Genomic DNA, 13,409 nt, shown 5'->3' with positions numbered 1-13,409 from the left:
TCACACACCTGTCCACATTACCTGCATGTGTCCCACACCTGTCCGCATTACCTGTACATGTCACACACCTGTCCACGTTACCTATATGTGTCACACACCTGTCTGCATTACCTGTACATGTCACACACCTTTCCACGTTACCTGTATGTGTCACACACCTTTCCACATTACCTCTACGTGTCACACACCTGTCCACATTACCTGTACGTGTCACACACCTGTCCACATTACCTGTACATGTCACACACCTGTCCACGTTACCTGTATGTGTCAAACACCTGTCCACATTACCCATTTGTGTTACACGTATGTGTTGCTCACCCGTCTGTGTTACTTGCATGTGTTACATCCCTGTATACTCTACCCCTTTGTGTTATATACTGACATACATGACCTTATCATCCATCCACCTTACACATAGGTGTCACAGAGGCTTCTACCTGTGAATGTCACATATCTAAAGGTGACACCTGTGTAGGATACATGTAGGATACATGGCTGTGCCTCTCCCTGATTGGAAATGATTGGTGTTCCCCGGAATCGATGGCTGAGTTCAGTCCTAGCACCATACCGCTGTTGTGTCAATCATTCTCTTTCCATCGCAGGTTCTTAATCAAGTTTTTGGCCAAATTAGCAGAACACCAAGAAGTGAACAAGATGACACCCAGCAATATTGCAATCGTTCTCGGTCCAAACCTCCTGTGGGCCAGATCTGACGGGTGAGCACGTCCAGCATCCAATATTTCACATGTATGAAGTGAAGGACAGCAGGTTATGAACATCCATCTCATGGTGTCACGTTCAGTGAGGTCCAGTGACCGGTCACTTGGCTGGTATTGTATGACACCAGAAAAAAAAGAGAGCCTAAAAATTTTTATATTCCCGGAACTTTTGTTTTCTTCGGCACATAAAATATCTTTGCACTGGCCAGCAATTCTTTGATGTGACCGATATATTGGCTGGTAAAATACGTCCTATATCTTCCCTTGGTCACCTATCCAAAGAGAGGTGATAGGAAATGAAGGAAGTGGGTGAGGGAGTTGGGTGTCAGGGATGTGAAGTATTTGTATGGGGACGTAGCCAGGGGCGGACTGACCATTTGGGTACTTGGGCACTGCCTCCCCACCAGCACCGTCCACACCACAAATGTCCGGAACGCTCCGGAAGCTTGACAGCGCCAACCTTCCAACTTCTCCAACGTCGCTGGTGTCACCCGTCAGTACAGAAATGTGAGTGATAGAAGACGGCATGATTCCTGGGAAGAAGAAAGAGGTCTTTCCTGACACCAACCTCCACATTATGCCCATGGCCAGGGGCGGGCTGACCATTCGAGCATTCAGGCACTGCCCGAGGACCCGGGGTCAGTAGCGGGCCCCATGAGATGCCCCTGCTACCTTTCATTGGCTTTTTTGGGTGTGGTTTGAGTGTAGGCGAGGACACAGGGGCCCCATGATCTCCTTTTGCCCAGGGGCCCCATGAGTTGTCAGTCCACCCCTGGATGTAGCTGACATTCTAGTTCTTCATTCATTTCTCTATTCTTTTTCTAGAGATCCATCTATACTGGACATGGCTTCCGCCTCTCCCATCTTGGTGGTGTCAGTGGTTGAGGGTTTGATAAGCTGCTCTGCAGAAGTCTTCCCAGGAGGTAATGCGGACGGATTCCTTCCTCATCTTGTGTCATTATGGTGTCAATGAAACATGGACGTCACCTGTCTTGAAATGGGTCAAGCAGGCCACACCTTTAGTTCTGGTTCTCTTCTACCCAGAGATGCTCTCATTAAACATTGAAAATATATAAAATATTTGTGCAGCGCTAAAATATATAATCCTGATGCGTATAGAACATATATCTCATAAATATAATTTCAGTCCGTAATAAATGTATAAATGAATATAAAAGCTCAATATTCCCAGTTTCATAAATCGATAAAATTCGGTGAGAGGCAGGAAACAGATAAAATGCACACTCACCAGATGCGCAAAGGTATTGCGCAGTGTATAAATAAATGGAGGTCTGCCGGGAATCCCTCTTAGGATGGTGTTGGCATGCAGCCCAGGATAAATGGATATCAAGGACACGGGTGCTGCCTCTTCAGTGTACTGGGAAGGTCACCAGGGGGAGCTCTGGGGGATTTAAGTGCTCACTCTGCTCCAGCCAGGAGCAGAGTGAGCACTTTGCAAGTGCAGTTGCTCCAGAGCTGAGTAAATGACGCTTCACTTTGCAAAGAATACCCAATCACCTGCAAGGAAAAAAACAAAACAGCATTTTTGCTTGCATGTGATTGGATGATGGAAGTCAGCAGGGCTCCTGCTAATTTACTCAGCTCTGGAGCAACTGCACTTGCAAAGTGCGCCGTCTATTTGCCTTTAGTAAATCATCCCCTATGTGTGCATTTATAATGACTGCATTCTGTCTCTCTCTATTGAAGATGTAGATTTTGGGGTTCCAGAAGAAGGTCCGTCCTCCCCACAGGCACCGTCCACACCACAAATGTCCGGAACGCTCCCGAAGTTTGAGAGCGCCAACCTTCCAACTTCTCCAACGTCGCTGGTGTCAGCCGTCAGTACAGAAATGTGAGTGATAGAAGACACCATGATTCCTGGGAAGAAGAAAGAGGTCTTTCCTGACACCAACCTCCACATTATGCCCATGGCCAGGGGCGGGCTGACCATTCGAGCACCCGGCACTGCCCAAGGGCTGGAGTCAGTAGGGGGCCCCATGAGATGCCCCTGGTACCTTTCATTGGCTTTTTCATAGGCTTTTTTGGGTGCGGGCAATGACACTGGGGCCCCATGATCCCCTATTGCCCGGGGGCCCCATGAGTTGTCAGTCCGCCCCTGCTCATGGCATCACCTTCCTATACCCATCACCCTATATATTACTCTTATTTCCATCCCTCATATCACTCGTCCCCAAACCCTCTCCCCATATATGACCCTGTATTCCAGTGGTCTCTAAACTGCAGTCCGGGGGCCAAATGTGGCCCTTTGCATACCTTTTTCCGGCCCATGGGGCATTGTTTCTTATGCTGATATGAGGCACCCTTCCTCAAACTGACACCAACAATAATTTCTTCACTAACACCAACAATGGAACACTGTTCCTCCCACCGACACCAACTCTATTTTTCCTTTTGTTACCAACCATGGGGCACTATTCCTTTCACTGACACCAATGATGGGGTACTAATATTTCCCCTAATACCAAAGATGGGACATTGGTTACTGTTTACCACCCACTGACGCCAACAATGGTTCACTATGCCTCCCTCTGATATCAACCATGGGGCACTATTCCTCCCACTGACACCAATGATGGGGCACTATTCCTCCCACTGATACCAATGATGGGACACTATTCCTCCCACTGACACCAATGATGGGGCACTATTCCTCCCACTGACACCAATGATGGGGCACTATTCCTCCCACTGACACCAATGATGGGGCACTATTCCTCCCACTGACACCAATGATGGGGCACTATTCCTCCCACTGACACCAATGATGGGGCACTATTCCTCCCACTGATACCAATGATGGGCACTATTCCTCCCACTGACACCAATGATGGGGCACTATTCCTCCCACTGATACCAATGATGGGGCACTATTCCTCCCACTGACACCAATGATGGGGCACTATTCCTCCCACTAATACCAATGATGGGGCACTATTCCTCCACTGACACCAATGATGGGACACTATTCATCCCACTGACACCAATGATGGGGCACTATTCCTCCTACTGACACCAATGATGGGGCACTATTCTTCCCACTGATACCAATGATGGGACACTATTCCTCCCAGTAACACCAATGATGGGGCACTATTCCTCCCGCTGATACCAATGATGGGGCACTATTCCTCTCACTGATACCAATGATGGGGCACTATTCCTCCCACTGACACCAATGATGGGGCACTATTCCTCCCACTGATACCAATGATGGGGCACTATTCCTCCCACTGATACCAATGATGGGGCACTATTCCTCCCACTGATACCAATGATGGGGCACTATTCCTTCCACTGACACCAATGATGGGGCACTATTCCTCCCACTGATACCAATGATGGGGCACTATTCCTCCCACTGATACCAATGATGGGGCACTATTCCTCCCACTGATACCAATGATGGGACACTATTCCTCCCACTGATAACAATGATGGACACTATTCCTCCCACTGATACCAATGATGGGGCACTATTCCTCCCACTGATACCAATGATGGGACACTATTCCTCCCACTGATAACAATGATGGACACTATTCCTCCCACTGATACCAATGATGGGGCACTATTCCTCCCACTGACACCAATGATGGGACACTATTCCTCCCACTGACACCAATGATGGGACACTATTCCTCCCACTGACACCAATGATGGCGCACTATTCCTCCCACTGATACCAATGATGGGGCACTATTCCTCCCACTGACACCAATGATGGGGCACTATTCCTCCCACTGACACCAATGATGGGACACTATTCCTCCCACTGATACCAATGATGAGGCACTATTCCTCCCACTGACACCAATGATGGGGCACTATTCCTCCCACTGACACCAATGATGGGACACTATTCCTCCCACTGATACCAATGATGGGACACTATTCCTCCCACTACTATCAATGATGGGGCACTATTCCTCCCACTGACACCAATGATGGGGCACTATTCCTCCCACTGACACCAATGATGGGGCCCTATTCCTCCCACTGACACCAATGATGGGACACTATTCCCCTCACTGACACCAATGATGGGGCACTATTCCTCCCACTGATAACAATGATGAGGCACTATTCCTCCCACTGATACCAATGATGGGGCACTATTCCTCCCACCGACACCAATGATGGGGCACTATTCCTCCCACTGACACCAATGATGGGGCACTATTCCTCCCACTGATACCAATGATGGGGCACTATTCCTCCCACTGACACCAATGATGGGACACTATTCCTCCCACTGACACCAATGATGGGACACTATTCCTCCCACTGACACCAATGATGGGACACTATTCCTCCTACTGACACCAATGATGGGGCACTATTCCTCCCACTGATACCAATGATGGGGCACTATTCCTCCCACTGACACCAATGATGGGGCACTATTCCTCCCACTGATACCAATGATGGGGCACTATTCCTCCCACTGACACCAATGATGGGACACTATTCCTCCCACTGACACCAATGATGGGACACTATTCCTCCTACTGACACCAATGATGGGGTCCTAATATTCCCCTAATACCAAAGATGGGACATTGTTTACTCCCACTGATGCCAGGACATTTTTACTCCCTTTGGCCATGTTCCGGCCCCCCTAAAGCCTGAAGCACAGTAAACCGGCCCTTGGTTTGGAAAGTTTGAGGACCCCTGCTCTATTTCATGCCTCTAACTCCCCCCTATACCCTACACCCCATAAATTACCCTTTATATGGTCCTCCTTTATCACCCTCCTATACCACTCCCCCTGCCCTGTATACAATTCTCTATTCCATCTCCTGTAACACCTTAATATACTGAACTCCTCCATCGCACCCCCATAACCCTTCCCCCCATATACAGAATTTGCCTCTATTGTCCCCCCACTATTGGGCTTCCCTACCTGTCTGTAATACTGAAGTAATGGACAGCATCGGGGTCCCCTACCTGTCTGTAATACCAAAGTAATGGACAGTATCGGGGTCCCCTACCTGTCTGTAATACTGAAGTAATGGACAGTATCGGGGTCCCCTACCTGTCTGTAATACTGAAGTAATGGACAGCATCGGGGTCCCCTACCTGTCTGTAATACTGAAGTAATGGACAGTATCGGGGTCCCCTACCTGTCCGTAATACCGATGTAATGGACAGTATTGGGGTACCCTACCTGTCTGTAATACCGAAGTAATGGACAGTATCGGGGTCCCCTACCTGTCCGTAATACCGATGTAATGGACAGTATCGGGGTCCCCTACCTGTCCGTAATACCGATGTAATGGACAGTATCGGGGTCCCCTACCTGTCCGTAATACTGAAGTAATGGACAGTATCGGGGTCCCCTACCTGTCTGTAATACCGATGTAATGGACAGTATCGGGGTCCCCTACCTGTCCGTAATACTGAAGTAATGGACAGCATCGGGGTCCCCTACCTGTCTGTAATACCAAAGTAATGGACAGTATCGGGGTCCCCTGCTAATCCCCATCTAGATAGAACTACATTGTCTCTGCTTTTCCCTATAGAGACGGTGAAGCTAACGATACCCAAGAGCCATCTGCCGGCAGGGCAGCTCCTGTGAAGACGCTGCCACCTACTGACGAGAGTAATGCCATGGGGACACTGGGAGAGTCCAGCCCCAGTACAGCCAGGAAAGGTGAGAAGATGATTGGTTGGAATTTTTGTTTTCTAATCCCCCCAATAGAGATTGGTCCATAAGCCGTAGTTCACACTGATGCGACAATTCCAAATCGCATGACAAATCGCACCGTATGGCCGGCAATGGAGCCGTTTCACGTGGCTACTTTTTTCCAAGATTTCTGTTACATGGAAGTCACAAGCGGCAGTGAAATCGGCAGTACAGATCACACTGATCCGCACCTCCAAATCGCACCGAAGGGGCGCCATTTTAAAGTCAGGGCTGAGATATAGAAAACAATGGAACCCTAAGCACCAATCTAACCCTCGCTATAAATCCTAGTTTAGCCCCTTTAATACCGGGCGCTGGCACCCCCTTCCTGCCCTCTGGGCGCTGTCACCCCCTTCCTGCCCCCTGAGCGCTGTCACCCCCTTCCTGCCCCCTGAGCGCTGTCACCCCCTTCCTGCCCTCTGGGCGCTGCCACCCCCTTCCTACCCTCTGGGCGCTGCCACCCCCTTCCTACCCTCTGGGCGCTGTCACCCCCTTCCTGCCCTCTGGGCGCTGTCACCCCCTTCCTGCCCTCTGGGCGCTGTCACCCCCTTCCTGCCCTCTGAGCGCTGTCACCCCCTTCCTGCCCTCTGGGCGCTGTCACCCCCTTCCTACCCTCTGGGCGCTGTCACCCCCTTCCTGCCCTCTGGGCGTTGTCACCCCCTTCCTGCCCTCTGGGCGCTGTCACCCCCTTCCAGCCCTCTGGGCGTTGTCACCCCCTTCCTGCCCTCTGGGCGCTGTCACCCCCTTCCAGCCCTCTGGGCGTTGTCACCCCCTTCCTGCCCTCTGGGCGTTGTCACCCCCTTCCTGCCCTCTGGGTGTTGTCACCCCCTTCCTGCCCTCTGGGCGCTGTCACCCCCTTCCTGCCCTCTGGGTGTTGTCACCCCCTTCCTGCCCTCTGGGTGTTGTCACCCCCTTCCTGCCCTCTGAGCGTTGTCACCCCCTTCCTGCCCTCTGGGTGTTGTCACCCCCTTCCTGCCCTCTGGGTGTTGTCACCCCCTTCCTGCCCTCTGAGCGTTGTCACCCCCTTCCTGCCCTCTGGGCGCTGTCACCCCCTTCCTGCCCTCTGGGTGTTGTCACCCCCTTCCTGTCCAGGCCAATTTTCAGCTTTCAGCACTGTTGCACTTTGAATGACAATTGCGCGGTCATGCAACACTGTACCCAGATGACATTTTTATCATTTTTTTCACACAAATACAGCTTTCTTTCGGTGGGATTTAATGAGTTTATTTATTTTTTGCTAAGTAAAACAAAAACACCTGAAACTTTATAAAAAAAACACACTTTTCTTTGTTTCTGTTATAAAATTTTGCAAATAAATAACATTTCTTCATAAATATAGGTCAAAATATTGCGCCGCGCTCCTATATATTTATATATACAGCTTAAGTTTCTAAAGTGTATCAAATAATAATATTACCAAATATGAACTGTGATTATACCACTAGATGCATATGAAATAATACATATAGATAGCATGCATGGTAAATAATCCTAAAGCAATAGTGCCTAAATGGGTGCCACGGTATAAACCTATGTTGCACCTATATATAACTGTGTATACTCTATATTGATAGTGCAAAGGCATATGTGCACGTGCTAATATTAAACAAATATATATACAGTCTTTAAAGTAAATGTGCAGGTAGATATTCTGTTCCTTTTCTCCGAGTGCTAGATGGTCTCCTTATATGCTCACCTCTATATTTGCCTGAATGAATCCAGGCAAATGCGCTTTTTATCCTTCCAGGATAGATGAAATGGGATGATGCCTTTGCTCTAGCCGTCCTATGAGGTGGACATGCATATGGATGGATCCTCCTGTTATCTCCTTTATCTCCCTGTGTATCTATGAGTACACTGAATAGCTCTCTTGGGATCTCCCAGTTCCCCTCCTGGGGTTGTTTCCTCGTTCACTCCTCCTTATATCAGCTCATGGGATGTTTGGTCAAAAAGAGGAAAAAGCAGACCATAGTGTCTTATCCTTATACACAAGATGGATTTATTTCTGCCAATAACAGGTATAACTTGATGGTATGCAGCTCATATATGATCCAAACAGGCATGGTTCAGGGGAACTTTTACACCAGAGGGGGTTTTCAGGATCCCAACAGGAATTGGGATTCAGGGATGAGATATTATGGACCCAATTACAGAGGTTGGAAGGAACCAGGCATAGATGGAGCAAGAAAAGATTTGGGAGGTACAGAGGAAAAAGAGGAGGCAAGCGAAAAGAAAAGGAAAAGAGACAAATAGGAAATGGCATTTTTAATCTGAGCGATGTGGTTTTAACGGAAAATGAAGTAAAAGTATTGGATTTAGGTCTAAAATATATACCTAATGTGAAGGTAAATAAATTTGATGTGTTTATAGACATTCAAAAATTTGTGAGAAAAATAAATATTAAAAATTTTTTTGAGTTGAATAATAACAAAGGAAATAATAATATGTCAACCAGTGTATATCAACATAGCACCTTAAGGAATGCTTCGACATTCAATCCAAAGAATATAGGTAATGAATTTTTAGAGGTTTTCAAGAAGATGGTTGAGACGGATATTAAAAACATGGATCTAAAAAAGAAAAAATATACACCTAAAGAAATTACACAAGGAATTAAAGATTTAGAAAAAAGGAAAGACATTGTGATTAGAGGAGCAGATAAGGGTGGCAGTATTGTGATCTTGAACAAAAAAGACTATGAATTGGAGATGAGTAGACTTTTGAATATGAAAGATACCTATAAGATTTTAACATCAAATCCTACCAAAGGGTTAAAAAAGTGTTTAAAGCAGTTGATTAAGGAAGGAAGAAGATCAGGTGTTTTGAATGAAAAAGAAGCAAAATACCTTTATATCAAGCATCCTAAAACTCCAGTGATATATTATTTACCTAAATTACACAAAGACAGACAGAAGCCACCTGGGAGACCCATTGTGAGTGGGATTAATTCGATCTTTTCCCGTATTGGGGAATATATAGATTCCTTTTTGCAGATAATAGTGAGGAATAATCGTGCTTTTTTGAGAGACAGCAGTGAGCTTATCAATATATTGAAAACTATAGATGGGGTTGATGATTGTTTTTTGGTGACCATTGATGTGGAGGCTTTGTATACTAGTATTAAGCAAGAGGATGGAATTGAAGCAGTGAGATGGGCTTTGAAACAGAAATCTAGGATTAAAACCATTCAGAGAAGATTTATTATTAATTTGTTACAATTTGCTATGATGAATAATTTTTTCTGGTATAATAACACCTTCTTCCAGCAGTGTAAAGGTGTGGCAATGGGAGCTAAATATGCTCCCAGTGTGGCAAACATTGTTTTGGATAAATGGGAGGTTGAGTGTATCTTTGATAAATGGCCAGAAATAGTTTTATATAGGCGTTTCATTGATGATATCATAATGATTTGGAGAGGTTCGGAAGAAAATTTAAAGGGATTTGTTAGACATATTAATAACAACAAATATGGGTTAAAGTTCACTGCTGTGAGTGATTTTGCAGAGGTGAATTTTTTGGATCTCACATTATATAAACATGAAGGTGAGATATATACCAAAACCTTTTTCAAAGAGGTAGATAAAAATAGTTATATTCCCACCTCTAGTGGACACCACCCGAGATGGTTGTACAGTACGCCAAGGAGCCAATTTACCAGGATTAAAAGGAATTGTAGCCAGCAAGTAGATTTTTTAGATCAAACCAGACTTATTATAGATAGGTTTGTTGATAAAGGCTATGATAGATCCTTTTTGGAGACTGAAAGAAAAGTAATTGAGAACAGGGATAGAGATATACTTTTGATGGGCAGAAATATTAAGGAGAATAAAGGAGATATTGCCTTTATCTCTGATTTCAATAACCAATATAGGGATATTGAGAAGATTTTTAGAAAATACTGGCCTATACTGCTTAAAGATGAGACGTTGAAGAAAATTATTCCACATAAACCAAAGTTCATATATAGAAAAAATAAATCACTGCAGATGAAATTGGTCCACAATGTCTTAGACCCACCTAAAGAAAAAATTTTTTTTCCTGAATTACAAGGCTTTTATAATTGCAACAAATGCAAGGCATGTAAAACAGTAAAAAAAGATTTAAAGAAAAAAAGAAAGAGTTTTGCTTCAATACATACGAATAAGGAATATAAGATTAATTCATTAATTTCTTGTAATTCATCCCATGTGATCTATGTCCTAGAGTGCCCATGTCGGTTACAGTACGTAGGGAGGACAGGAAGATTATTAAAAACTAGGATTGGAGAACATCTTAATAATATAAGAAAGGGATATGATAAGCACAGTGTATCCAGGCACTTTAAGATGAAACATAATAGTGACCCTAGTCTAGTAACCTTTTATGGAATAGAGAAGGTAAACAAACATTGGAGGGGACTAGACTTGATTAATGCAATATCTAAAAGGGAAACATTTTGGATACATGAATTAGATGTATTGAAACCGAATGGGTTGAACATAGATATAGATCTAAACTGTTTCCTAACAAATTTTTGATAAAAAGCTGAGAGAGGTATATATATAGTTTTAAAATACACTAACTATATAGGTTAGCTGAGAGATTAAGGGGTGATATATGCATGCATATCACTTTTACAAGTAAGGATGAGAAAAAGGTTCTCCCTTTGAAGTGATTTATAGGGAGGTTTCCTTTAAGGGGACTTCAGTATTGGGTGTAAATTTACTACTTGTAATTGTGATACTATATACCAACATACTAATACAGAAATTTGAGGTGTTTACACGTATATATATATCTCCTTTAAGTATGAGGTGGGTTGGAGTCCCCCTTTATGGAATATGGTGACTATGGAATTAAGAATTGTAAAGAAATACACTGGTTGACAAAAAAATATAGATGTCGGGGAATATGGAGTTTCCTTTATAGAACTTGACATTTGGGATTTTTTAATTTATTTTATAATTTAATTTTGAGTATAATTTTTATTTTTTGCAATGCTTTTAATATGTTTCTTAATAAATGTTTGATGTGAATTATAATTTATTCATTATGTTATATATTGTATATAATTATAAAAGTAAAAGGTATATGTTTTGATTGATACTGATATATCATGTAACCTTACCAAATGAGTGGTGGTGGGTTAATACACCGCCACTGTCATTGGTTAGGAAGCGCCGCTATGCAAAGTGCAAGCGGTGTGGTGTTATTATTGCCGCTATTGGTTGTTAAACACTATCATGCAGAGTGCGAGCGGTATATATGGGTTACACTGACGTCTTGATCCATGCCGCTCCGTGAGGATGTCAGAGTGACGAAACGCGTAGGGCGGAGCCTATTGGATGACGTCAGGACGTTCCCTGGAGCTGTCGGCGAGGCGTCCGCAGTGAACGGGGCTCGTTCATTCCGTATATCTGATCGCTTGTTATACCAGTGTCAGGTGGACACTTTATTTTGTGAGTAGGATGCAATTGTAATAAAAGTTTTAATGGTTCTTACTTGCTGCACCATCATGCCTTTTCTTTATTTTTGAGTGATATTACTATACATTTGGAGGATGATCGTTTTATAAGGAGTCTTGGCTATACCTCAAAGTCACTGCAGAGTATTATTCCTGCTGTCTGGAAGTGTCTATACTATAGAGCGCTGCTTCATGATCTACTTACTCATCGCTCCCAGAGCAAACGCGCTTGTGCTGATTTATAATCTAATCAGCATTGAGCTCTGGTGAGTTTATTCCATTCATTTGGTGGTGGATAAAGCACGGTGGATTTATATGTTTAAAGAAGAAAATTTTCTGTTTGGGGTGTTGGACATTTTTTCTATACACTTATATACACAAATTTTATGGATTATTTTCACTGGAAATTTTTTTGCATTTAAAATGCTGGGACTTTTATACACGTATTTGTGATATTAATTTTGATATATTTTAGCGCATTCCAATTGCTGATTTTCTAAATATAGAGGTGAGCATATAAGGAGACCATCTAGCACTCGGAGAAAAGGAACAGAATATCCACCTGCACATTTACTTTAAAGACTGTATATATATTTGTTTAATATTAGCACGTGCACATATGCCTTTGCACTATCAATATAGAGTATACACAGTTATATATAGGTGCAACATAGGTTTATACCGTGGCACCCATTTAGGCACTATTGCTTTAGGATTATTTACCATGCATGCTATCTATATGTATTATTTCATATGCATCTAGTGGTATAATCACAGTTCATATTTGGTAATATTGTTATTTGATACACTTTAGAAGCTTAAGCTGTATATATAAATATATAGGAGCGCGGCGCAATATTTTTTCTATCATTTATACACACTAGCTAAGTGAGTCAGTGCAAGTGCCAGCGCACCCCATACACTTGTAGAACTTATTGAACACCTCGATTCATAATAGCTCACAAGTATTCACCATAACTATAGGTCAAAATATATTCTGCTACATGAAAATAATAATAATTGCATTTGTATTTTTTTTTTCAAATGTTTCTATTTTATTTTTTTTTTATTACATTTTTTTCTTTTTTTTACCTATTTTTATTTTTTTGTGACCAAAGCAATACCATAGTAACATTGAACTACTCTGGGCGACTGATCAGGATTTTTTTTTTTTTAACACATTATTATTGCTAATACCGATGTATTTCATTGATATTTGCAATCATTGTTACTGAATGAAACTGATCCATTCCGTCTTTTGTTGTGATTAGCTGTGATTGGGCAAAGCTGATCACATGATACATATGGGCTGTGATTGGCTCTGTCTGTATCATGTGACTGCCTTGACCAGTCACAGCTAATAACATAATTGTGTACAATGGATGGCATGACGGGAAGCCATCCATTGTATACAATTGACGCGTAATCTGCTGTGATTGGTCACAGCAATCACATGATACTGGTTGGGCCGATGTAGTGATATATCATTGGCTGTGTCCCGTAGACAGATCGCGCCGCGGCCGTGTGAGGGGCTCGT

At 43.6% G+C, this 13,409-nt stretch overlaps 1 protein-coding gene across 1 annotated transcript in view; it reads left to right on the top strand.

The window, feature by feature from the left end:
- Positions 1-13,409, top strand: part of LOC149429110 (SH3 domain-binding protein 1-like) — a 52,931-nt gene that overhangs the window by 37,299 nt on the left and 2,223 nt on the right. The window contains exons 13-16 of the mRNA XM_089666719.1: positions 606-719; positions 1,548-1,645; positions 2,430-2,574; positions 6,266-6,396. Coding sequence (XP_089522845.1) covers positions 606-719; positions 1,548-1,645; positions 2,430-2,574; positions 6,266-6,396 — 488 coding nt within the window. The remainder of the gene's footprint in view (positions 1-605; positions 720-1,547; positions 1,646-2,429; positions 2,575-6,265; positions 6,397-13,409) is intronic.

This window comes from Staurois parvus, unplaced genomic scaffold (assembly GCF_062004578.1).
Source record: "Staurois parvus isolate SC_StPar_1 unplaced genomic scaffold, SC_StPar_1.0 ptg002798l, whole genome shotgun sequence".
Lineage (NCBI taxonomy): Eukaryota > Metazoa > Chordata > Amphibia > Anura > Ranidae > Staurois > Staurois parvus.
Note: the sequence above shows the minus strand (reverse complement) of the source record. Positions and strands in the feature narration are given on the sequence as shown.